Below are 26,531 nucleotides of genomic sequence, written 5' to 3' on the forward strand. Positions count from 1 at the left end.
ACCTAAGGGTGGTATTTTTAACAAGTGACCTCTGTCAAAGGTATACGCTGAGTAACTGTTTGGATAGAGATGAACAAGTAGTCTAAACCCGTGCTTCTCAGACCATCCGTGGGGAAGGACCGGCTTTTGTGTCTCAGTCTGTCACAGACAGATAATTTCATGAATACAAAAATCCCATGCTTGGATGTCATGACAGTGCCAAGCTGCTGTGGAAATTTCTAGATGTTTGCTCTCCCTTTCTGCGCTTACCTCATCATGGACACCTGTCTGCGGACCATGCGTTGTGAACCACTGATATAAGCTGTTGTGTAATGGAGTCATCACAGTTTGTTCTAGAATCTTCCATGTGCTTCCTGTCCCAGCCTCCTCCATTCTCTGGGTGCACTCATCACCCAGACCCTCGGAGCGGGTCTCCATCCGTGTTTGGGTTGGCAGAGCTGCCTGACATGCCCCACAACTATAAAACATTCCTGAAGCTGTTGGTTCTATGGGACATCCCCCATCTGCTGGCTGCCTTCTGCTGTTAGCCCGTGGACAGAGGCCTGGCCGTCCCACGGTACCGACAGGGTCTGGGCCGCAGAGGTTCAGGAACTGCTGCCTCTGTCTTGCTCTAAGGCTCCCACCTGTAACGGCTCCACTCCAGGCGTCCCTGGTGCCTGTAAACCCTCAGGGCTGCAGTGGGCACTCGGAGTCCCAGCTGCCCCCATCTACCCAGACCCGCCATCCTGGTCCCAGGACACTGGCAAGCCCCCAGCCTCAGGCCGGGGACCTGGAGCTTGATGCAGCACAGCGCCTCCTGGTCCCCTGGCGGTGGGTGTCATGTGCCCTCTTCTGTCTCCCTTTTCAGGCACCAGATCCCCGGGTGCTGCAGATCTCACCAGCAGAGATTGCTCTGTCCTGGACGCACGTAGCCAGGCAGGGGATGATGGGGACGCTTTTGACTTCTTCAAGCAACAGGACCAAGCAGAGGATGAGGGTCCGCCCATCCTAGGCCGGAAGGGCGAAGATACAGGGAAGTCTGAGGAGGAGGAGGAGGAAGAGGAGGCCCTGGACCCTCTGGGCATCATGCGGTAGGTCGCCCCATTCTGGCTGGGGCCCCCTTCTGACTGCTGCACGCTCTCTGGAGACAGCTCCGCCCCACCTCCAGGGAATCTGAGAAAACCTATCTCCCTGAGGCGTCACCCTGCGTGGCCTGGCGCACTCAGAAACTGGCTCTCTGCTCACCCTCAACATCACCCCTGTCTTTGGGGCTGGCCTCGGTGTTACCTGCTCCCTCTGGTCACAGCGTGGCCCCCTGCCCCCCAGCCCTGCACTGTGGCCTGAAAGTGCTGCCCCCAACCCCCGACAGCTCAGCAGCCCAGGCTGCCTGAACCTGGCCGGCTGGCCTAGGAGCCTGGGTTCTCTGTCCAGCTTATCACTGACAGCCTGTGACATGTGGCGTGTGATGGGAGCTCCCTTGGCTGTTTCACTGTCCTTAAAGCAGGGCTTTTTACCTTGGCCCTGCCTCTCTGCAAGGCAGTTATAAGGCTCCCATGAGTCACATGGGTGGAGGGGGCTGGTGACCCATAAAATGCCAACTGTGTGTGATGCAAGGAGGTAGAGGGACCCCCGGGTATCCTAGCCTGTGGATTCTGTCCCCTTTACACACTGACACATGCACACACATGTGCACTGGCTGGAGAAGAAGAGGCAAGCCAGCTGTGGTCTTGGTGATCTCTCGATGTCCTGATTCTGTCACCTTCTCGTTCCTTGTCTTTTCTTGACCCTCTGACTGTCTTTAGCCAATCATTGACCTGCTCCCGAGCCTCCACTGTGTGGACTACCCTCATCCTGTGCTTGGGGGAGGGGACTAGAGGCTGGATGAGGCTAGAGAGCCAGACAACTGCTCCCAACGCCTCTCCGACGGGCACAGGCTGAGGTGTCTGAGCAGGACCTCCCAACCAGATGGAGATGAGGGGAGCCAGACAGACTTAGCCACCCCAGGACCCTCACTTTTTCTTCTTGGCCCAAACGTGCAAGAAACAAGGTGGGAACTGATGTTTTTGAGCACCCGCTGGGCATTGTACTTTGCACTTTGCTCACCGTCTCATTGACACCTTGCCCTGCTGGCAGCTGTCATTATCCCATTTTACAGATTAAAGAAACTGAAGTCTCCAAGTGCCTTGCCTGAGGTCGGACAGCTGGTGAATAACAGTGGTGGCTTCAAACCCAGTTCAGGATCCTGGGCTGTGGAGCCACACTGCCAGGGCTTGAATCCTGGCTCTGCCACTTACCAGCCATGTGTCCCTGGCAACTTACTCCTTTTCTTCAGTTTTCCACAGTGAAAACAGGGTAATGATAGCACCTCTGTCTCGGGCCTCTTGTGAAGATTGAGCGAGTTGTGGTAAGTGTTAGCGCTTCGCTCTTTTCGTGGCCCCATCTTTCTGTCCCACCACCTCCGCAGAGCCAGACCACAGACCTCGGGTGACATCCTCTCTGCCATGACGAGAGCGTCTTAGAGACTCTCTGAAGGTCAGTCAACAGAGGAGGCATGCCTCGCAGGTCCTGTGCAAAAAGGAATTAGAGCCAATTATTCATCAGGCAGGGGCCAGTTCACTTAAGCAGTGTGGAACATACCGTCCTGGGAGCATTGCCCGCCCTGCATCGGCCCCCCTCTCCTGCTAGGATGCGAGGGGAAGTGTGGGGCAGGATGGCGGTGACCCAGCCTGGAGGGGATGAGGATTCGCACTCGGGAAAGGTGCCCGGGTGCTCAGGGAGACGGGACCAGAGCCAGAGGAGCTGCAGCACCTTGGCGCCCAGCAGTCAGGCTCCTGCCAGCCCTCCATGGCTGGCCTTGTCCTGGAGGGGGTCAGCGGCCCTGTGGGAGCGGCAGCGAGGCTATGCTGGGAGAAGTCTGTAACGGCCACTCCTTATCAGCCTTGCACAGCCCGCAGGCCCTCCTTGGGCCTTATTTTGGTGAGGATACAGCTTTGTTTGAACCCACACTCTGTTGTTCTGAGTAACCACACGTGGTGCCAGGCTGAGATGGACGCCGGTGGTTTGTGCCAGCCTTTGGCTGAAGGACATGCTTAGCAAAGCGGCTCCTTTTTTGGGTAGGAAAATGCTCTTTGGGGTTGGCAAAGGCCGCCTTGAATTTCCTACTGGCTCCAGTAGCAGATTGTCGGGGGATGTGTCAGCCATCCGGGGACCCCAGCACCATACTCAGCTCTGCTCTCCGGGGACCTCGTTCCTGAATCCTAGGAGAGCTTAGCACCTAAAAGGGGTCCCAGAGGCTTCAGGCCTTCTGCCAGTTTTTCTTTTAATGGCCAATGTGACAATAGTCGGCGCTGTCGCCTCCATCAGGAATAAGAATAGCTGATGGGTTTTTGTGTGTGTGTGTGTGTGTGTGTGTGTGTGTGTGTGTGTGTGAGGAAGATGGGCCCTGAGCTAACAGCTGTTACTGATCTTCCTCTCTTTTGTATGTGGGATGCCGCCACAGCATGGTTTTTTGATGAGTGGTGTGTAGGTCTGTGCCTGGGATCCGAGCCTGTGAACCCCAGGCCGCCGAAGCAGAGCATGCAAACTTAACCACTACACCACCGGGCTGGCCCCCAACTAACGTGTTTTCAGAGCTCGTTAGATGCCAGGAACTGATTAGCCTTTACATGAATAGAAATTTTCTATTCTATTTCATTTTTTTAAAAAGGTCATGACGCACCAAATTGCTTCCAGGACCCATTGTGAGTCTGGTTTGGGAAATGATGCTCTAGGAAACCAGTACTGGCATCGAGCTCACTTTGTGTATGAGGAAGCTGAAGTTTGGAGTCATCCTAGTAACTCAGCCAAATTCATACAGCCACCCATGTCAGAGTCAGGACCTGATGCCATCTTCCTGCACTGTCTCTCTCTTCCAGTCTCTCAGCAGACTAGAAGGTGACCAGAGCCCCAGGAATATCCCTCTTTCACAGATGGGAAAGTGGAGGACAGAGTTGAGTGGGGGCTTGTCCAGAGCATTCTGTGTGTGTAGCAGAGCCGTGTCTGGAAGTCGGGCTTCCCCTTGGCTTCTCCTGGGACACCCATGGGCCTGCTGACTTTCTTGCACAGTGCTGCCCACCCCGCCCTTTGGTGGAGAACATTCTGTTCTTTGCAGGTGACTTATGCTTTGCAGGCATGTCTCTGTCCTGTGCCCTCCATCCTCAGCAGACGCACAGCCCTGCTTACTTTCCCAGCTGTGCGCCGCACCCGACCCCCGAACACCCATCTGGGCCTGGCTCTGAACTTCCTGGAGCAGCCACATTTCCAGGCGACAGGCGTCGGTCCTTCCTGCCATGGCCGCGAGGGGGCGCTGTTGCTCCGTGGCAGGGCCGCTGGAAGGGTGGGAGCCACCAGCACAAAGCCCTGCGCAGGGGCCGGCCAGGCGTTTCTTTGTCTGTTAAACCTGGTTTTGATCAAGGAAAAGACGCATTACTGCACTGTTAGAAAGTGCTTCAAGGTAGAAAAACCCTTACCCAGCCCATCCCAACCCTGCTGCTCTCCTGTTTGTGGGATGTCTGTGTGTCCCTGTCCCCGTGTGACCCACGTCACCGCAGACATAGCACACGCCGTTTTTAGAGTCTGTTCTTTGACTTAGTGTCTTCTCATAGCCGCCTTCCGTGTCGTACGTGGTTTCGCATTTAACTTTCTTTTTTTGGAGACTTCACAGTTCTGAGAAAGATGAAGTTCTACCACAGTAGCTCTGCCTTCTCCTGGAAATGCTGTTCTGGAAAGATTTTTAATTATAACTCAAATAATATATGATTAGTATAGAGAAATTGACAGCAGTTAAAAATTAGATCATGTTATATGTGCCATTCCATAATTTGCCTTTTTTCAGCTTATGTACTGGATCTTTCCAGATCCACAGGTAGCCTTCTTTTCTTTTCTTTTTTTTTTTTTAGATTTTATTTTTCCTTTTTTTCCCAAAGCCCCCTGGTACATAGTTGTGTATTTTTAGTTGTGGGTTCTTCTAGTTGTGGCATGTGGGATGCCACCTCAGCATGGCCTGATGAGCAGTGGCATGTCCGCACCCAGGATTTGAACCAGCGAAACCCTGGGCCACTGAAGCAGAGCGCACGAACTTAACCACTCGGCCACGGGGCCGGCCCCCACAGATAGACTCCACATTCTCGCTCTGTGCTAGTCCATCAGGTTGATGTGCTGTAAGTGGCATGGGCAGGCCCCTGCTTGGGGACACTGTGGTGTTTCTGTAGGTTTTTGCTGTTATAGGCAATAAGGAACTGTTTCAGGTATGGAGTGTTTATTCTCTGGAGCATCTCTGCCAGATCCCTGCCCCAGAGCAAGGTCCTGAAGCTTCCCTCCAGTGACGGGTTCTTCAAGGTCTTAACCTCCTCTGTTGCAAAGGCCTCTCTGCTTTTCCAAACCCTGCTCGCCTACAAGGCCTGTGGCCCCCGACCTGTTCCCCAGGTCCAGGGAGCCCCTCCAGGCCCCGGGTCCCTGAGGACCCTCAGCTTCCTGAGTGACAGGCTGGTTCACACACGAACATGCCTTCCTGTAAGGCCAGGCCTCCCACTCTCTGCTCAGAGAGCGGAGCCAGCGCCCAGGTCCCTGTGCCGTGGCCTCAAGTGGCGAAGCTGGACATTTCGTGGGAATGTGAGTCACATGTTTTGTCGTAATTATCTGTACAAATTTTACTTTACCTTCCATAAAGTAGCCATGTATGTTTTAATATAAAAATAATATTTTATTCCCTACATTTGGATGGAATCGCTCTCCTGGGGTGATTCTTCAAGTTAGTACACAAAGTCGGCCCTGAACGAACGGACTCTTAGGGGCAACAGATGCAGCAGAACTTTCCACTCTTCTACTCAGTAGCGAAATCTTTGGTTCAAGAGAAATCTCATACAAACCCCGATATATAAGACAGACTGAGGTAGAATTGGCCCTGGGTGAGACCGGAGTGGGGACTGGCCCCTCAGCCTCAGCCCACCCCTCAGGTGGCCCTGGGTGTCTCTGCCGAAGGTCACGGTCCCTCAGAGCATGGTTCGAAAACCACTGGGAAAGCCAGCAAACCTGGGATGTGTGGTCCCCAGAGCCGGGATAGAGGCAGACCGTCCCAGGTTCAAATCCCACCTCTGCCTCTTAGCAGCTGGTGGGCACTGGGCAGGCTGCTGAACCTCCCAAAGCCTCAGTTTCCCTCTCTGTAAATTAGGGGTCAAGTCCAGGCCCAGTGGTTGTAAGGCTAAAGTGAGATGAAGGACGGGAAGTTTCCTTTAAAATGTTAGCATGATTGCAGATTTACTTTGCTCTGAAGAAGCCCTTGGGTGTTTAAACTGAACAGTTGAAACGCTGGGCGTTTAAACGGTTAAAAAGGAAAAGGCAGCCTTCTAGGTTCCTACTGTTGTCATGCAAATCTCAGCACCAGGGCCTGTACAGACAAGGCCCTACCTCACCGCCAGGTACACCTCCACCTGTCGGACCTGCGGCCAGCCGTCTGTCCCGGGAGGAAGGGGCTTGCTTGTCCATCCTTGATGGGCTTAAGTGGTGACTTGACTCCTTGGGGCATGGAACTTTGGGGGGTCATGCCTGCCATTCCCCTGCCTCAGGCTGCGCCGGGTTCTTTTGGCAAGAACCCCCCAAATCAGAGCTTTCTTCAAATGACAGAGCCTTTAAACTGTGAGGGACTGGAGGTCAAATCCAGCGTCTTTGTGACAGTTGAGGAACCTTCCCTAGGTCACACAGTCGAGGGCCCCATCTGAGCTGGAGCTCCGGCCTCCTGACTGTTGGCCCAGGACTTTCCCCTTACCCCCAGCCTGAGACTCCGCCTGAGGCAGGTGCCGACTTCCCGGGCTAGATGGTATGTGGTGGCTATTCTCCACTGCAGGGACTGCCTGCGCCCCACTGGTCATGTCAGCATTGGGAGGGACGAGTGTGGGAATAAATGAAGACTCCCCCAAAATGAGACAAGCAGAGGCCATCTGTTCAGAGCTGTCCATAGCAAGGGAGGGGTCAGCCACCATGACCTGCAATTGGCAGAGGCTCACAGGCAGGCGGGGGCTCGGCAGGGTTTCTGGTGGAAAAAGAGGAAGCTCAGGTGTGCCCCGACTGGAGGCTCTTGGGATCGGGAGCTGGGGGCCGCTGACTAGGAGTGGGGCCCCCTGCGGCCTAGGTGATTGTTGGGGCAGCATATTTGGCTTTCTCTGGCTGGTCCTGTTAAGTGGGAAGCAGGCAGTTCCTGAGCAAGTGCTGGCCACGGGGCCGGAGCCGGAGCTACGGAGGTCGTGGGTTGGCTTCCTGGACCCGTGGCTGCAGGCTGTAGGTCAGAGTTCCATTTTACATCTGCTCTGGTCATTGCCCATTAGTCTGTTCAGTCTCTCAGGGCCGTTTTGGGTGTGACCAGGGTTGGGTACTAGCTTTCAGGCAGTGGGTGGCTGAGCCCCTGCAGCTGGACCAGCCTGGTTTCATGGTGCTGCTGGTGCTGTGGTGGGTGAAGGGTGCATTTGGCCCCTGTGCAGGGAAGCAGAAATGTTGTCACCCACAAGCCAGGAAGGGAGGGCTGTCACTGAGGTCCCGATTCTTCAGGGTGGGGCTCAGTGGCTTGGAGAGTCAGGCTGTGACTGTTGGGAAATAGGTCCTTCAGTGTGACTGTGGGACCACAGCAAACGATGGGTGTCTACCCGACAGGGCCCATTTACTTTTTAGGGCCCAGGATGAAGTCTCTTGGGTCAAAAGCATGATGTGAGCTAGACATCATCAGGCAGCACCTGTGGTCACAGGCTTCTGCTTTGCTCTGTGCCGACAGCATACTGGCTCCACTTTGCAGCTTCCAGAGCATTCCTTGTTCCCATTGAACAGATAAGGAAACAGACTCAGAGAAGTGAAATGACTCGCCCAGGGTCATGGCGGGTTCTCCTGCATCCCTCTCCAGTGCTGCTCTCTTGCAAGTGGCCAGAATCGCCCCAGGCCCTGCGGGATGTGGCCTGACTTCCCTTCAGACCCTCTTCCTCCTCCCCCCCTGCATCTGCTGCCCAGCTGTTGGGCACTTTGCATATGCCAAGCTCTTCCCACCTGGACATCACAGAGCTGTCCTCCTGCCTGAAGCACAGCTTTCCCAACTCTGCTCATCCTTCAGTCCAGTCCTTTTGCGAAGCTCCCGTTGGAGTGAGGCTGGCTCAGACCCACAGGGTGAACGCCTCTCCTCGGTGATTCACGCTACTCTTGTGGTCAGATCACCGTGGAAGCCCCGTTGCCTGGTGCTGCCGCAAATAACATTGTCCTGGAATGAATTTCAGAAGTTCATTTATTGCCACTGTGAGAATTTTCTCTAACTGGGAAAAGAAGCTGAATTTAAAATTAAACAATGGAAAGATCCTTTCTTTGAAAGCAGGAGAGTTGTGTGATTGGAAAGGAAGTTGGTTTCCACACTTGGTTGAGCATCACCCTGGCTTTGAATGTAACTACCTTCATGTTGTCTGTGAGTCCTGGTTCTGGAAGGATCCGCCATCTTCTCTTTAGTCTAAGAGATACCCCTGAATTCAAGTGTACTCAGGTCCCGGGCAGTTGGTGCCCATCGCTGGCCTGCTACAGGGGGCAGGTTCATCTCTGGGAACTTGACACGGCCCCCTGGGTGGCCGGAGCAGAGGATGCTCTCATGTGTCAATCACTGTCGCCAGAACTGCTGAGCCACATGGCGGAGGGCCGCTTCTTGGCCTGTCAGAGCTGTCAGCCGCAGCATCTACCGCCTTTCACTAATGTGCATCCACACCCGCCTGCACAATGTGGCCTGGTCTGGACATCTGTCTTCTATCAGGCACACACAGCAGGAAAGCTGATGTCTGTCCATGCACACATGTGCGTGCTACAGGAACACGCTTCCACATGCCTGCACCCTTCCAGGGAACCCCCCACCTGCCTCATACAACCTGTGCTGTGCTGGAACCTGCACAAATTCAGAGGACACCCCCCTCCTGAGGTTCAGGAAGTCAGGAGCTTCAGTTCTCTTCATTGTAGACATCTCTGTTTGAGTCTCAGTTGCTCCTCCCTGGTGACAAAAGTCTAATCATACTGGCCTCCATCATGTCAGTGTGAAGGGTGGGCTGGTGGGCAGGCACAGCTGAGCTGGGAGGTGCGTCCTGCAGACAGCTGGGTGGACACTGATGGCGACAGAGTGGGGAGGGGATGGCGGGGGTGTCAGGGCCATCGCCTGTGTGAGCAGCCTGAGTCCATGCTCACACGACCTATGGGAGGGGAAGAGACGGCTTGGAGTCTGAGTGACTCACGTCACATATGAAATGCCTGTCCCTGTCCCTGACTCAGAAATCTGGCATCATCCTGGACATGTCCCTTCTGCCTGCTGATCACCTCAACAGTCCAAATTAATAAGCACGTTTGCCTTCTGATGCCCTCCCTGATCTCGCCTCCCCATCACATGGCCACTGCTCCCCTGGCCCAGGCCCTGATCATTTCTCCATGACCCATGAGCAGAGCTTCCATGGGGGGCCTGGGCCACTGCCCCCCCCTTCACAGCACTGCCCCTGCCGAGGGGTGCCATGTCATCCAGAGTCATCTGGGTTCCTGGTCCCACCCACTGCAGACCCTCACAGAATGAGGGTCTCCACCCTTGGCACACTGAGGTCACTGCCCACCTCTGCTTCTCACCTCTGGGAAGCCCTCCGGCTGCGTTGGCTCCTTTATCTGTGCTCTGGCTGTCACGGAATTATTGCCTTGTGTTGTCGTGATCGATTTATGTGGCTGTGACTCTGCTCGGCTGTGAGCTTCTGGGGACAGTGGCAAGTCTTACTCATCTCTGTGCCCTCGTCACCCAGCACAGGTTCTTGCATGTGGGAGGTGCTTAATGAGTGCTGGGTCATCGAAGCACTGAGCGAATGGATGTGCTGCTTACAGAATGGCCGAGGGGCTGGTGCTGAGGCCACGGAGATGACTGAGAGATCTTTGGAGGAGGAGTGATGGAGTGGAGGGGCTTTCTAAATAGGGGTCTCTGTCTCAGACTGAACCTGGGACCCCTCTCTCTTCACTCCCTTTCCTCTCCTCCCTGGGGGAGGAGGTAGAAATAAGTCTGGATAAGAGATGTACTGTCACCCTGTCTGTGCATCTGTTTGTCTGTGTGTCCTTTCTTTCCCCTCTTCCTTCCTTCCACCATCCATCCATCCTTTCATCTGATATTTGCTGAGTGTCTGCTCTGGACCAAGCCACATGACTGAGTCCCAGAGACTGAAGTTTTGGGGCCAACCAGGACAGGACCCTGGGGCTCTCAGCTATCAAAGCTCTGTATGTCCTGCTTGTTCCTTCTGTCCCTGGAGATGGGTCAGGGAGAGTTGAGGAGGCAGGATAGCCCAGGGCGGAGTGGGGTGCCTACAGACAGTGCCTGCCTGAGTAGCCCCACAGGCCCCACATTCACAGTATTTCAATTCAAGACAGCAAAAGATCAGAAATGTCTCCAGAGAGAAAAACAAGCACCTTCATCCAATTTGAGATGAAAACGCACATAGCAGGAAGGTCAGGCCCGACTCGCGTTCTCAGAACAGAAGCAGGTGCGAGAAGGGGAATTACTGAAATCTCAGATGGCTTCTCCAGAGATAATCAATCATGTTCACTCGCTCTCGCTTCCTTTGTTCCTCAGATGGTTCCCTTCTCTCTGCTTGCTCTGCCTCCTGGTCCCTGGGAAGCCTCTCTCGCCCTTGTGGGGTGCCTGTGTGCTGGGGTGGGTGGGAGCTTGCTACCCTGGGAGCTGTGTCAGGGCCTGCTCGTTCCCGAGCGGGTGGACCTGCAGGCAGTGCCCTCCCTGGGAGCTGCCATCCTGGGCCGGGGGCGCTCCGCCTTCACGGCCGCAGTCCCTGCCCGTTCCAGGAGCGGGCCAAGCAAGAGTGGCTGTGAAGAGGAATTGAGGGGCAGCAGTGGGCAGAGCCTGCAGGCCCCGGGCCGGTCCAGTGGCTCCAAACCTGACTGATCGTAGGATTCCACAGGTACTCAAATACAGCTTCCCGGCCCACCCCTGGGGTTCTGACTCAGTAGGTCTCGGCTGGGGCCGTCTCTGCTGGCCTGCCCCCAGGGCCATGGCCTCTCTTTGGCACTCACTTCCAGCTGTCATGAGAGCTGAACTGGCTCGGCCTGATCAGTCAAACAAAAGGGGAAAAATGTTGGAGTAAGAGCAGGCCACCCTGAGTCCCTGAGTGATGTGAGGAGGTGCCGCTGAAGTTTCCAGAAAGCACATGCTCTTGGAATGAAGTCCAGGCCCGCTTTCACCTTGCCCAGTGTCACAGGCAGGGCCTGGGGCTGGCGCCAAAGCAGAGGTGTGTCCCTGGTGGCCTATGAGTAAGCGCGTCTGGCTTGTGTCTGGGACAGAGAAGGAGCAGGGATGGGTGCATGGGGCTCCCTGGCACAGCCCCTGTTACTGAGTCTCTGCTTTCCCTCTCTGCCTTCAAAACGCGCTGCTTTCTCACAGAGAACGGGGGAGAGAGCCTGTTGTCCCCACCTGTGCTGTATCTCCTTCCTGTTCATGGGACACTCTGAGGGGGCCAGGGACTAGGACCATGAGCGTGGCTGCCCTCACTTCTAGTCACCCTGTCTACTGTGTGGCCTTGAGTGGACACCCGTAGCTTCTCTGAACCACTGTTTCTTCATCTACCCAAGAAGCCTAACAGAGATCTTCCCTCCCAGGCTCCGGCCCTGAGCGTGGAGGTGTGCTCCGTCCTGCAGCCTCCCAGCAGGGACATTCCCAGCTTTCGTAGCTTCTCCCCGTCTCAGCTGGGCACTTAATGTTCTAGAGATGTCTGAATCCAGCCCGTGGGAATGGTTGCTCTGAGCGCCCTGCCCTCCAGCACCCAGGGCCACCTGCTGCTATTTTTATCTGCTCCGAGTTAGTCTGCACCACGGTTTATGGCAGAGCCAGCCTCTCGGCTCAGTTTAGCCACATACTGTTGCGGGCATGAGCTCAGCTGGTGACCTCGGTCCGGTGGAACTGCCCTCCAGGCAGACAGGGAAACCGGAAATCCCATTTCCAGTAAAAAGCTGGTTCTCATTGTTTGCAGGAGGCTTCAATGGCTAATTAGGCATCAGCATCGGGGATTGGATCACCTTGTTAAACTAAAACCACGTTTGCTTGTTTATTTACCTACCGGTGATGTAACTGACGGTGACGTGCGCAGACCCCTGGGGTTCGCTTCAGTGAAAGTCCACATGCGGTGTAGCCACCACCCGGAGCGGGAGGGAAAATACTCTGTGGCCCAGAAGCTTCCCTCGTTCGTGCCCTCTCCCTGTTCCCTCAGCGGTGTCTGCCCAGAGCAGGACCTCGGCCAGTCGGTAAATGAGACAGAAGGGGACCTTAAGGGGGACAGAGCCGACTGGGGCTCTGTGTAGCCAGAGGGGCTTCCTGATGGAGGTGGGGTTTGCTCAGAGGGACTGAAGTGTTTTCTAGAATGATGGAGGTTACATCACTCAAGGGACAGGGGGCTGTGTGGGAAGTAAAGGAACATTTACCAAGGCTGCCTTCTGCTCTCCCCTGGGGCCAGGCCTGAGGTTTGTGGCCTCAGACTGCATCCTCCCCTGTTTCTGAGTGGTGCTGTGTGACTCTCTGAACCTGTCCCCAGGGAGGTGCTGAGCTCAGGCGGCCCCCGCAGCCTCCAGAAGCAGAGCATGTTCTCTGACCCATGACCGTGCAGGCAGGCCTGAGGCCTGAGCCGCCCTTCAGGGCTGGGAGTTGTCTGGCAGTTGATTGTGTGGTCCAGACACCCACCTGCTCCTCCTGCACATCTTGACAGCCGTGGTTCCCTGGGCACAGCCTTGGCTGCTCCAGTAGCAGGGTCTCACTGCCTTCCATTGTCAGGTCCTTGGAAAGTTCTTTCTGGACACAGCTCAAGCCCGCCCAGCACCTGTGTGGGTCTGACAGGCCACCTGGGCCATCCGCCAGGGCTCTCATGAGAAGTCTTAACTTTGTCCTTCGTCTGTGATTCCCCAGCTCCAAGAAACCCAAGAAACGCCCCGAAGTGGCCATGAAGCCCAAACCCTCGCCCCGGCTCACCATCTTTGATGAGGAGGTGGACCCTGATGAGGGGCTTTTCGGCCTGGGCAGGAAGCTCTCCCCACGAGGCCCCGCAGAGGCTGCGCCCCTCAGAGACGGTGAGTAGAGCCCAGGTGTTCCCATCCCTCTTGGTGTCCACTCGGTGACTCGGCCGGCCTCTGTGAGCACCTTTGGACCTGCCACATGTCTTCCCCTTGTCCTGCTTCGATGTGATACAGACTCAACTCACAGAGATTTTCCACAGGAGAAGTCTAGTTTCGTACCTCGTGTCCCCACACCCTGGAACATTCCGGGGATGTGTGTTTATTCTGATCATCCCTTGGAAGGGAGGGTAGTTTTCTCTGTTCCTTAGAGAGGTGTGATTGTGATTGTGTGAAAGTGCCTTCATTGTATCTGCGGCCAGATGTGGGCACTGGGTGGGAAGTGGGTGCTGACCTGCCCTGGGCCTGCTGCTGCTCTAGAATGTGGATTATAGTAAGAGATTTTCAGTCGCCCGCTTAGACTCACTGGAGGGTTCTCTGCAGAGATGGAAAAGAGAAAACCAGCAGCCTTGGGACTTGTACGCTTGTCCTTGGGTCTGCGCTTTCCTTACCCAACCCAGGTCTTCATCCAGGATGGGGAATTGATGTCGCGTGTTAATTCAGCCAACACCCACCAAGGGCCAGGCTCTGCGCTGGGTCCGAGAACGTGGGGATGAGTAAGACAGTCCCAGCCTCAGGGCCTCCCATGGGAGACAAGACATCTGACAATTACAGGGTAGCCTGAGTCTGTAACAGGTCTGAGCAGAATATCAGTGCCTGTGGGGACACCGGGGCAGGCTTCCTGGGGTGGGTGTCAGGTGGGGACTGTGCTGGAGCTGGATCCTGAAAAGTCAGCGGGGTTTGCCCCACCTACTGAAGAAGTATATTGCAGGTGAAGAGGCCACGGTCACCTTTCCTGAAGGGCAGCATTGAGCAGTCAAGACAGGAGAGGGTCGGAGGTAGACCCAGGCTCCTTGTAGGCAGGGACTGTAGTCAGAACAGTGTCTGGTCACCCCCCAGCATCACCTCCCAGCAGGCAGCAGTCCTGGCTCCTGGCCAGTGGTTGGCACTCGGTAAGTGCTTATTGGAAGACGAGGTGCAGCCCTGGGCCAAGCTGAGGGATCCAGCTGCACCAGGTCATGGGGAGCCTGGCGCAGTGAGCTGAAGAGGCCGTTTCCTCCTAAAAGAAGAGGGAAGGCTGTGAGGATTTGAAACCGAGAGTGGCCCAGCATGGGGGAAGTGGGGGGTGGGGCTGGGCAGACAGGTGCTAGACCCCAAGGAGCGCCTGTTTCTTGCCCCGATCTGGCCCCATTCCTCTGGTTCTTCCATGCTCTGCTTTGTCCCTCGCTCACTCTCTCCTGGCTGTGCCAGCAGGCTGGACCAGGCCATCTCCACCCACACCCCCAGGCAGCTGAGGACGAGCCAGGACTTCCTCTGACCACTCTGCTGCTGCCTTCTCTGCAGCCCTGAAGTTGTTTGATGATCCTGAACTCGGCGGGGCCGTCTCCCTGGGTGACCCCTTACTGCTGCCTGCAGCCAGTGAAAGTGGAGGCCCCACGTCCCACCTGGGCCTCAGGGAGGCCTCCGAGGAGCTGTTCAGGTACTACCTGACCCCAACGATGCTTTGCAGCTCTGAGAGTGGTCTGGATAGAGCCAGGGACCCGTCCCAATGTGGGTGCAGCCTTGGCCTCTGAGGGAGGGAATCCAGGCCTGTCACAGGCAGGAGGCTGTGGTGGGAACTGACCAGGGGGCAGCGAAGGGGATTCGGTGAGTTGGCTGGGGGCTCAGCCACTCAGCAAGTTCCAGAAAGGGAGAACTTCATGCATACAAGTCTTTTTCTTTTTTTTTTCCACACTCATATTTTAATGGTTTATGTAAAGAATAATTAAATTGTATAATTGCAAAAGCAAGTATAACTGGCAGGAACAGCCTTGGGAACAAATAAAACTGACTCTTAGTAGCATGTGGGAGCAAAGCGCAGATGTACTGCACAGTGGCTGGTCACCACGGGGTCCCATAAGTGGACTTTACAGAGGGGAGAGCGAGGCTTAACCTGTTGTGGGAGGTCAATTGACAGAACGAGTGGAAGATGTGTGCAAAAAATAGCCACTACTTACAGAGTGCTTGCTGTGCATCCAGCAGTGTGCTGGACTCTTCACATGTTATCTTATTTAATCCTCACGACAGCCCCCTGGGTAGGTGCTATTATCTCCATTTTACAGGAAATGCAGGTGGGAGAGATCTGGCCCAAGGCCACAGCCCCCAAGTGACAGAGCCAGGACTGGGACGCAGGTCTGCCTGGTTGTGTGCTGTCCTCCCACTGCTTCAGGACCCTCTAGGCCCTGGGCGAAGGAGAGGCTGGGAGAGCCGCCTCCCACCTGGGTTAGCAGCTCCCCCAGGCTTCTGCATGTCCACGGCTTGCTCAGCGTGGTTGGCGCTGTGCGTCTCTCCCTCGCATCTTCCACGTCCCCCAGAGTGCAGGCTGTGCTTGGCCATTTACAGGACGCCAAGCTGTCTCTTTCCAGGGACAGTTCTGTGGCGCTGAGGCGTGCAGTCCCAGGAGGCTGTCATCCCCACCCGTGTTAGGAGCCACGGGCTGTTGGGCAGCCTCTGGAAGTGCCCATGGAGCCTGAGTCACAGTGACAGCTTCTTGTCTGTACATCTCCCCACGACCCCTGGCACCTGTTCACTTGCATCCTGTGTCCTCGCCCCGACATCCCGGCAGGCTGGAGAAGCTGGGATTATTGTTATGTCATTAGGGAAGAAACTGAGGCACAGGGAGGCAGAGGACTAGAGTCAGCCACGCGGAGTGGCAGGACCTGGCTGAGCATGTCCTGCACGGGGAGCCTCTGTGTCTCCAGAATTCAGCGTGTCCCAGCGGGACCTTCTTGGCATCGTTTATTCTAAACCATGGCACCGGCACTTGCCAATCCATGTTCTGCAGAACATGGGTTTGGTGGATGTTCAAAGGTGTCACCTTCAAAGGGCTTCTGTGGTCAGGGGCTGGGGCAATACCAGTGTTGAGCAGGACTCCGCGAGTATGCAGGCTCAAGGGGGGAAACACCATGCAGCATTTCACGTTCTTAGTGGTCCCTGGGGCCCTTGCCTATAATGCCTCTGAGCACCCGCAGAGCGCCTCACTGCTTCCCGACCCAGTCCTACAGCCCTACCTCACTCCACCAGACGTCTGGTGACAAAAGAGCTCACTTCTGGAAAGCAGGAACCGTATTTTCTTCTTTGTGTCTGCCTTGTGATTCTCCAGGTAGTAATCAGGCTTCTTTATAATAACTTTCTAATATTCATTCCCTGATGTTTTTACCGCTCATTCATCACATAGCTGGCACCAACCGTCCTGAGGCAGCATGGAGCGGTGTGCGAGCGGGGTTTGGAGTCTGAGAAGCCTCCATTCCCTCTTGCTGTGCAGCCACACCAAGATGGGGCCTCCAGTGTTGGTCTTTAGCCAAGTCCTGTCCACTGCAGGGAGCTGGGGAGGAGGAGTGGGACTAGGGTCTTCGAAGCTCCCTCCAGCCCCTTGGTGGTTGACCTCACACCAGCAGGGCCTGGAAGAGAGGAGACCCTGCATTAGTGGGACCTACTAGCTATGACTCAGAGAGCCCAGGTGGAAATTGGGGGCTTGGAAAGTGGTGCTGTGCGTCCACCCATATCCCAAGTGTGGCTGCCCCACCTCTCGCCTTGGCTTGCCCCCACCTCCCAACTCAGAGCGAATCCAAGAGTCATGGCTGCGCCAAGCAGTACAAATCCTGAACTTGGACGCAAGCTTTTAGCTGCTGCTTTATTTCCCCAAGGGCCCCGTTTGACGATAATTCAGTCCCTCTGAGCTTTTCCTGGGCACTGAGCCTCCAGTGGAAGATGCAGAAGTAGCCAGCACCTGCCTCAGGGGAGCTCGAGGAAGGGGTGCTGCTTGGAGGGATCCAGGCCACACTGGAGTCAGGACACATCTGAGCTGAGGTTGCTGGGAGCAGCTGTCCCTGGATGACGTCTCCGGGGATGGCCTGGAACTCAAGGCAGCTGCTCTCTCTTTGAAGGCCTGGCTCGGGCTGTCCCCTCTGGGTCTGGACTGGAGGGACACCTTTTGCTTGCTTCTCTGCTGTCCACAGAGGCTCTGAATTCACCCTTTGTGGTCTGTGCCCCGTCACAGAAGGTTGACCCAGGAAGCAGGCAGGGGCGACCCAGAGCTCCCTCAGGCAGCCCCTCCAGGGAGGGTGTGCAGGGCACCTCCACACTCAGGCAGGCCTCTGCCAGCCCTGTAGTGCCGGGAGTTGCTCTGACCAAAGGCGCCTCCTCTCCACTCCTGTCTCTGTCCAGCCCTGCCATCGGAGCTGGATCCCAGATAGGGATGGAGAGACTGAGGACCAGGAAGGTGAGGTGTCTGAGGCCACTGAGGAGGGAGGAGCGGGTGAGGAATACACCTGCATTCCCCTGGGCACTGTGCTGCGCTCCTATGTACACGGCGCTCAGCAGTCCCGCGGGTAATGCTGCTGTGCCCATTTTGTAGAGAGAAAACAAGTCTGGAGAGGCCAGGTGGCCTGCGCAAGGGCCCCTAGGTCTCCTGCTTCCAGCCCTGTGCCCTCCTTCCCTGTCCCCAGCATGGCTGAGTGAGGCATGTCCTGATGCTCTTAGACACGTGGAACCTCTGCACCCAGGTGTGGGTGGCACCTGTCTAGATATCTCTGCTGGTCACTGGTTTAGGAAGCTTGGAAAGGGCCAGGAACCCCCATTTAGGAATTCCAAAACTGGCCCCTGGATTTCAGTGGGAGTTTTCCATGTAACTGTCCCAGAGCTCCCAGGATACTGTGATCAGACCCTTCCACCAGCCCAGGGTCTCCTGCTGTCTCCTAGTTCCAGACCAGCCTGGTCAGTGCACAGCTTCTCTAGGAGGGCAGGCGAGAGGCTGGCGCGTCCCTGGGAACGTAATCTGGAGCCAGGAACGCCTATTGCCTACCCTCTGCCCAGTGAGGGGAGGGCAGGGAAGCACCGGTCGGATCATTCTTTCTTAGCATCTATAAAAGCTGGTACATTTCTGAAATGACCTCATCCGGCCACTCACAGGTAGGGAAACTGAGGCCCAGGGAGGGGAAGGGCCCTGTCAGTGGTCACTTGTTCTGCAGCTCTTCTTGCTTTGGGTCTTTTTTGAATTGCCGTGTGCCAGGTGGGACTGTCCTCTGTTGAAGGGACAAGAGAAGAGGTGTCCTAAGGCCTGAGCCCAGCAGACCTCCCTGAGGATGCAGGTGTGTGGGAGGTTACCACAGAGTCCCTAGAGAAGCTTCTCCCTCGGGAAGGCGAGAGGGGGTCTGGGTTGGGTCCTCCGAGGCAACAGGTCCAGCAGTGTCACCTGGCAGATGATTGAAGGGCCTCTGGGGAGCCCGGGGCCTCAGCATACAGAGGGATCCTTGACCTTGGAGGAAACCCAGCCTGGCCCTGGAGAACAAGCTTCAGTGTGTTGGTGCCCCAGGAAGGCAGACACACCCTGGAGACCCAGCCACACCCAGGCCGAGTCCTGCTCCTCCACAACTAGCCGTGGGCCCTAGGCCAGGCCCTTCATCTCTCCGCGCCTCTGTTTTCACAGTATCTACTGCCAGACAGTGTTTGTGATTTTTAAGTGAGTTAATGAATGTAGAAAAGCCTGACCATAGTAGGTATTCAGCACAACGCTGATAGGGAGGGTGGGTGGGTGGGTGGTAGAGTGGATTGTATGGATCTTCTGCTGTGCATCCGGTCCTCAGGAATTGAGTTCCCGCACCAGGAGTTCCCTCAGGCAAAGAGGGCAGAGCGAGGCTGTGGCCTGCCTTTCTTAACTACCATTCGATTTCTGCAGCGGGTCCCATGTGACCATCACACTGCTGAGGCCGTTAGTCCTACTCACTGATGGGCCATCAGGTCCAGGGCCATGACTGAGTCTTGGTGGACCCTGGCTGAGGCCGCTCCAGCCCTCGGTGGGCTCTGCCTAGTGCCTGTGTGGCCCACAGGGGGCAGGTGGGCAGACAGACCCCATCCCACCCTACAACGGTCAGAGCCCCTCATTTATTCTTTGTCTGACTGAACTTGGTCTAGATGAGAGCTCATTTCTGGAGTCACACATCCTGGCTCCAGCTCAGGCGCTGCCACATACTGACGGTCATCTCAGGCAGCCGGCTCAGCCTCCTGGGACTTGAGCGTCCACATTTGCAGGGCAGAAATTCAGGGGTGCTCCCCAAAGGGTTGTTTGGGGATAAAACAAGATAACATGTCTAAAGTGCTTGGCACAAAGCAGGAGCTCCGTGTCTGGCAGCTGTTACTGTGGTTTCTTGTGGTGTTGAAGGAAAAGTCACCTAAAGAGGCCAGTGCGTCTAGAGCGGGTCCTCCTGAGACGCAGCTCTCGAAAGGCTGCTGAGGGCCGGCTCTGCTCCCGCTGTGCTGTGGGGTTGCAGGGAAGGACAAGCCTGGCCTTCAGTTCCTTCTGGGGGCAGGATGGTGGCAGGGCCAGGTTGGGGCGGGGCCTTGGCCTGGCCCAGAGTGAGAAGCCAGAGCAGGGAGGAGGTCTGGGCGCAGTCCCCCTGTGGGGGCCATTGTCTGGGGGCCTTGCTCCTTTTGCAGGAGTTTGTGCTCAGGGCTTCTGCTTCTGGTTCCCTAGAGTCGAAGAGGATTTGGACCAGATTCTGAACCTGGGGACTGAGCCCAAACCCCAGCCCCAGCCTAAGCCCAAGCCTCCAGTGGCGGCTAAGCCTGTGCTACCTAGGAAGCCAGCTGTTGTCCCGAGAGCAGGCCCATCTGAAGCCGTGGCTGGGCAGTGGAAGCAGCAGCAGCAGATCCAAGCCATGGATGAGATGGACATCTTGCAGTACATCCGGGACCACGACACACCTGGCCAGGCCGCCCCCAGCCTCTTCTGACCCTCCCACCCCGGCGCTGGGCCTGGGCCGTCTGCTTTGGAGGGGCGTGTGGTGAGGTGGGCACTTTCCCCTCAGGCCCAGGACCTCTGTTCCCCCAGGTCGTAGGACCCCTGTACTGCCTTGTTCCGTTTTCTCCAGCCTGTGGGGTCACAGAACCCTGCAGGATGCAGAGAGCAAGGTCACCATAGGAATTGGAGCCCAAATTGTCTGAGCCACGTGGACGTGGAGGGGAGAGCATGTGGGGATGCCTCACTAATCGGGAGCCCAGCCCCCAGGATGGAGTGAGAGTGACGGGGCCCAGGGAGCCTTGCCACTCGGGGCAAGGAAACTTTGTGCCCACTGGCTCTGCCAGCCCCATCACAGGAGGGAGGGCTGGCCAACTTGGGGTGGGGTCGGGTGTTCAGAGTCTCTGGGAAGCGTGGTGTCTGGGGACCTGCAGGCTCTGAGAGGGTCCCTCAGGAAAGGGATGCTGAGTGAGAGCCTGAGAGAGCCAGGTGGGGCAGGGTGTCCCTGAACTGCCTCTGTTTCCCAGGTGCTAAGCAGGGGTGCTTTCCCGTGTGTCCTCCTTGAGGGAGACGTCAGGCCGGCCCTGCCTTTCTGGGGTACAGATAGCCTGACGAGCCCCGGGTCTCCTCCCTGTTCCTTTCCCGGGGAAGGCCTGGCCAAACCATGGCCTCCTTGAGCCTCTGGCCACAGGGCCACTGCTGTTGCAGCTCTGAGCAGAGTGGTCATAGCACCCTCCAGAGCTCCATGTTGGCCTGTGGCCTGGGGTGTCCCTCCTACTCACGGTGGCCCTAGGCCGGATGCTCTCCGGCTGCTGCCTCGAGGGCCTCGTCTGTCCAGTGGCGGATGCTGCCAGGCCTTCCCTGTCCTCTGGGTCTGGACTTGCTCACCAGCCTTTCACAGTGGGAGCTGCCTTCCCAGGGAGAAGGAGCCCTGTGCCAGGGCAGGGCCAGTGCCTTAGACTTCCCCCGGACCCCCTGGACCCCCCAGACCCCAGCACACAGGTCTGGGTGGAGCACGGTGCTCAGGAAGTTCTCAGTGAATGAATGGTGTTTAATGGAGGAAAGAACGGCTTTTTTTTTTTTTTGACATTTTGTCGTTTTTGACATATTCTTCATGTTCAGAACTAGTTTTTAATGAAACACAAGTTTTTAATGAAATGCAACCACTTTTGTCCCTTGAGTAGTCCTGTCTGACAGAGGCATTGGAAGGGGGTTTGGGACTAGGACCCCAGACCCTTTCCTGATTGAGGCCAACAGCCAACCCTGAGGAAGGCCCCCAATGCTGGGCTGGTTGTTTGCCACCATCAGAGGCTCCAGTGCCCTGCTCCTGGCCTTTGCAGGACCTGCTGATCTGTCCTGCATCTCACTCACCTTCATCAGCTGTCCAGTCCTGAAAAGGTGCCCCCCACCCCACCCCCCGCCTTCACCTGTGCCAGAATGGGAGGAAATAGGCAGTTCTGATGCTGAGAGCTGATTCCTCCTCCTTGCCTTACTGCTCCAAGGGCCCCTCTCCCCAGGGCCCTGAGCTGGCTCTCGGACAACCCTCAGCCCCCAGCACGAGCCACTCCGCTTCCCTTTCACTGCCAGGACTTCACACCCGGCCCCAAAACCCAGCCCTGGGCCCCGCGCCCTCCTGACCACAGGAAGGCCTCGAAGGAGCAGTGGTGAAGCAGGGCCAGCTCTGCCTCGGGCCCTTTCCCCTCCCCATTGTGCCCTCTGCACCCCATGCCAGCTCCCTGCCCCTCCCCCTACCTGCCCCACCTCCCACCACCCTTTAACGTTGGAGCAGAGGGCGCAGCTGACAGACGCCTGGGTGCTGGTCCTCTGGTGGAGGTCACCCACTGCGACTGGCCTCGTTCTCTGTGGCCTGGTGCTCTCCGGATACCTCAGTGAAGATGTGCGCTTCCCCAGATATTGATGCTCAAACTGCAGCTCATTTTTCACCACAGGTCTGTGACCTGACCAAGTGATGATGCCCAATAAAGTCATCCAGGAAAGTCCATGTCAGTGACTCATTCCAGCATTTCTTGGTGGCGCTCTTTTCCATACCTGGGCTGATGGGGGACGGGGGGGATAGTCTTTACAGTGGGCTCAACAAGCGGAGCTGCCCTTGAAGTACCGGGATCTGTCAAGGTTCCGCCCAGCCTTCCAACCTGGTACTTGATAGGGTCGGGCAAGGACAAAGGGAGGATTCCACTGTAAACTGAGGCAGAGGGGCCAGAGGCCCAGGCCTGGTGGGGGTCATCGGGTCAGTAACTGCTCAGCCAGGACCTGTTTGGGAAGAGGACACTTCCTGTCTCCAGACCTCACCTCCCATTCCACCTCCACAGAGTGGGGACTGGCCCCGCAGCCCTTTCAGCTCTGACCCCAGGCATCCCTGCCGGATAAACCCGTCCGTCTGTCACAAACATCTCCTGCCAGAGCTCAGGGTCTGAGATGCTGCTTTCTGCCCGGGACCCAGAGGTTCTGAGCAGACAGCTCTGCAAACTGACAGCCCCTGAAGAACTAAAAATGGGTTCCTGGGAGTCACGGAGGTCCCGTGCAGGGGCAGTCTGCACCGACCCTGGCCTCCCCCGACCACTTGGCCTTGGATCCTGTAGCTAAGCTCAAACCTGGGGTCTTGGCTCCTGAGGACGAGCAGTTGGACTATTGTGAGAAGGACCTCTCAGCCCTCGAGCCTGCAGCGGAGAGTTCACCATAGAAGGAAAACAGGTTTAATTGGGGGCAGCAGCATTGTTTGTGTGGAGGCTGTCGTGAGCCTCATGGACAGGATGCACCGTCTGAGGCAGGGGTTCCTCTCTCTTCCAGCATTGTTCCTCTCAGGAAGCTGGCAACTCCGGCCAGTTCTCCTGGAAAGTCCCCATCCGAGCACCTGTGCTGGCCAGGCCGTGCGGCCGGCTCGCTAGAGAGCCCCCACCCTTTTGAGCTCTGGTGTCCCCTGATCATGTCAGTGCAATGCATCTGGAACCAGCTCGCCTCCACGTGCTCTGGGGGTGTCCCAAGGCTGAAGCCCTCAGGCTGGACACCAACAAGACAGCAAAAGTACAGCCGCTTTGAGGGGCCCTGTGGCCTTAGTGCCAGCTGCCCCCTTGGCATTCTGTCGAAACGCTGTGATTTAACACCCAGTGTTAGGCTTTGGTTTGTCTCCACCAGGGAGACCTGGTGAGGAAAGTCACGCTCAGTTCTCCAGCTCACCAACTGGTCACCAACTGGGAAAGAAAGAAAGGCACAGAGCCACCATCCCCTGGATGGTGGCCTTGGCCTGTGGCTGGCATTTCCCAATGCCCCTGGGTCTGTGTGTGGGTTGATGGCTGCCCAGAGAAGGCATGGTCAACACTCAGAGCGCCTTTGAGCAGCTGACCTTTGTGTCAAGTTTTCGATGGTGTCATTCAGTGCAAACTCTGATCGCCCCAAACCATTCCCCGCCCAGCACCCTGAGGCGTCACGGCTGGGGGCAGCTGAGCAAAGGGCCAGTGAAGGAATCAGCCATCAGGCTCAGTGGGCATGGAAGGACCCAGGTTACAGTCCAGCTCGGCTGTGTGACGCCCCTCACCCCACAGTGCTGAGTGAAGAGGCCCCCCCGGGGCTCCTGTGAATGGCCCAGCTAGACCGTAACATGTCATTCGAGCCCGAAGGAGTTTCTGTGGGCTGGCCACCCTGGTTCATCACTAGGGACCCCTGTCCTGGACAAGCTGGGCACCATGGGAAGTCGCAGGCTGTCAGAATGGTGGTCAGGGGCACTGCCAACTTCAGCTCAGCCTAGTGTCCAGCTCCAGGCACTGACCATTGATTTCCAGATGCTGTGCTACTTATGACATGGTGAATGGGACCCAGGAGGACAACATGGAGACACCCTGGAGTACAAATGCTAACCCCTCTCCTCATGCTGCCCTCTGGCTCTTGTTGTCCATGGTTCTGGCCACTCTGAGAGCCGAGGGACTTCATTTCTCAGGTCACACTCAGGATAAGGCCACAGCCACAGGAACGGGAACGGTGGACTTAGTGTGTGCCTCAGTGAATGGGGTCCCTGTGGACAACTTGCCAGGCTGCTGACGCGGCTCCACCCACTCAGCGAGCAGCAGCAGCCTCTAATCACTTTCTCGGTAAAGCCGAGTTGGCCCCCCCAGCCCAGCTGGCCAACCATGTCGTCTGTCTCCTCACACGCAGAGCTCATCCAAAAACACTAAGCATCTAATGGCACCTACTGTGTGCAGGCACTGTGACATGTGGAACACGGGGAATCAGGTGAGGCGAGATGGAGGAAAGCAGGACAAATGCAGGTCAGCCCTTTTGGTCTAGAAGCTGCCCGTCACATGGGGCGTCAATCACAGTTTGGTGAGTAAGTGATACAAGATGTGAGGAGCGAGACAAGTGCATGAACCAGACAGTGCAGAGCAGAGGGAGGCAAGCACCATGTAGGAGGCACAGCTCTGGTGTTCCGGGGACGCGGGGAGGGACAGATCAGGCCAACACAGCCAGGGAACTTTTCCTGAGCACGCACTGGGCGCAGTGCCTGTTAGAGGTGTGATGGAGACCACAGAGATGACAAACCGTGAGCCATTAAAGACACATCTACCAGCTGAGCCTCTAGTTTCAGTTCTGTTCTCTGGGCCTCCTGCCCAAACCTCAGACACAACCAGAAGAGGTGCCGCCTCCTCCGTGCAGTCCTCTCCGCTTGTCATCCCTCCCCCTCTGACACTCGCCCCCATATATGCTCTGTCCCATGCAACCTGAGCCTGGCTCTTGGTCACCATGTTCATTTCCTAGGGCGGCTGTAACAAAGTACCACAAACTGGCTGGCTTTAAACCGCTGAAATTTACTCTCCCAGTTCTGAAGGCGGAGTCTCAAATCAAGGTGTTGGCAGGACTGTGCTCTCTCTGAAGGCTCTCAGGAGAACCCCTCCTTGGCTTTTCCAGCTGCTGGTGGTTGCTGGCAATCCTTGGAATTCCTTCACCTGTAGCTGCATCACTCCAGTCTCTGCCTCCTTCTTCACATGGCTTCTCCTCTGTCTGTGTCCAATCTCCCTCTTCTCGTAAGGGCACTAGTCATTGGATTAGGGTCCACCCAAATCCAGTGTGACCTCATTTTACCTTAATTACATCTGTAAAGACCCTGTTTCCAAATAAGATCCCATTCACAGGTTTTGGGGAGACATGAATATTGGGGGACACTTTCACTCAGTACAGTCCCTAAGGGTCTCGTACATTCCAGGAGGCTGAGTTGCCTAAGAACAGAAGCGATGACTCCGCATCTCCTGTATCTGCTTCAGGGCCTGGCAAAGACCCTTTCTGAGGGCCTGTTGGGTGCCATCTGGGACCAGGTGGTCTTGTTCTCATACAAGATTTGGGAGATGCCGGAATCACACTGCCACTCAAGCCGTACTGGCCTTCGTACATCTCCGTGACTGATGGTGGGAGGCAGACACACCAAGGATGTGACTTATGGAGCCCTAGGACCTGCCCATGTGGCCAAGGTGTAGCCTGACCCCCCTGTGCCATTGAGCCCACCCCTGGGCCATTACATCCCCTTCCCCAGGGTGGTGGCAGGTCCAGAATGGGTCTGGATGACCTCCTGTCCTGAGAGGTCGGCTTTCAGGAGTCAGCTGGGGCAGCAGCGTCCCATGCTGTCCTGTCCTCTCCAAGCCGCAGCTGTGAGTATTTCAGCAGCACCGGGACCTGTGAGAAGGGAGGACGAGTCGGGGAGGGAGTGGAACAGCAGGTACCTGTTGGACACTCACCATGTGCTGGGGTTAGAGTTCTCTCATTTGCTGCCAGGAATGTCGAAACCTTTTAATCAAAAGTTGTAACCCTTTTGGGGCTGGCCCCGTGGCTGAGTGATTAAGTTTGTGCACTCCACTGCAGGCAGCCCAGTGTTTTGTTGGTTTGAATCCTGGGCATGGACATGGCACTGCTCATCAAACCACACTGAGGCAGCGTCCCACATGCCACAACTAGAAGGGCCCACAACGAAGAATATACAACTATGTACTGGGGGGGCTTTGGGGAGAAAAAGGAAAAAAATAAAATCTTTAAAATAAAATAAAATAATGAATAAAAATTAAAAGTTGCAACTCTTTTAAATAGTGAAACTTCAGATCTTACTAAAAACGACTAATTTAGAGCAAACTGTGGCACAAACTGAGAAGTCAGTGGTGCTCAGAGCCATCCTGGCTGACAGCGGGCTGCTTCCCCCTTCCCAGAGAGCCACACAGCTCTGGAGAAGGCCTTTCCTGGCGGGCCCCCAGCGCCTGCCTGGCCCAGGAGTGGCCTGACGGCTTTCCCAGGCAGCCGGCTGTGGGGCTGCCCTCCCACCGTCACCCCATCATCCTCTCACTGGGCCTCCGAGGAAGTTGGGAAAGGCTCTGACAAAGCTGGCGGCGCAAACTGGCTTCCAGAGCATGAGAGCTGCTGGCCGCCTCCTCCCTCTGCCTCTGCTTTCTCAAGTTGGGCTTCTTGTTTGGCGAGATCTCTCTTGACCTCCCCAAGTGTGTGTTTCTCTTTTTCCTTTTGATTTAATAGCCACTTTGCTGATTTCCCCTGAAGAAGTGCTCTGGGTCCCAGAAGGCGATTTTCTTGGGTTAGAAACTAGAGCGGCTGCCTTCTT

At 56.3% G+C, this 26,531-nt stretch overlaps 1 protein-coding gene across 1 annotated transcript in view; it reads left to right on the forward strand.

Moving 5' to 3' along the window:
• The window catches only part of HS1BP3 (HCLS1 binding protein 3), a 33,390-nt gene extending 11,440 nt beyond the window's left edge, over window positions 1-21,950 (forward strand). Inside the window, exons 4-7 of the mRNA XM_046662585.1 lie at window positions 848-1,070; window positions 12,950-13,110; window positions 14,497-14,632; window positions 19,664-21,950. Coding sequence (XP_046518541.1) covers window positions 848-1,070; window positions 12,950-13,110; window positions 14,497-14,632; window positions 19,664-19,922 — 779 coding nt within the window. The 3' untranslated portion in view covers window positions 19,923-21,950. The remainder of the gene's footprint in view (window positions 1-847; window positions 1,071-12,949; window positions 13,111-14,496; window positions 14,633-19,663) is intronic.
• Window positions 21,951-26,531: the final 4,581 nt, after the last annotated feature.

The sequence above is a fragment of the Equus quagga genome, chromosome 5 (genome assembly GCF_021613505.1).
Source record: "Equus quagga isolate Etosha38 chromosome 5, UCLA_HA_Equagga_1.0, whole genome shotgun sequence".
In the NCBI taxonomy this organism is placed as follows: domain Eukaryota; kingdom Metazoa; phylum Chordata; class Mammalia; order Perissodactyla; family Equidae; genus Equus; species Equus quagga.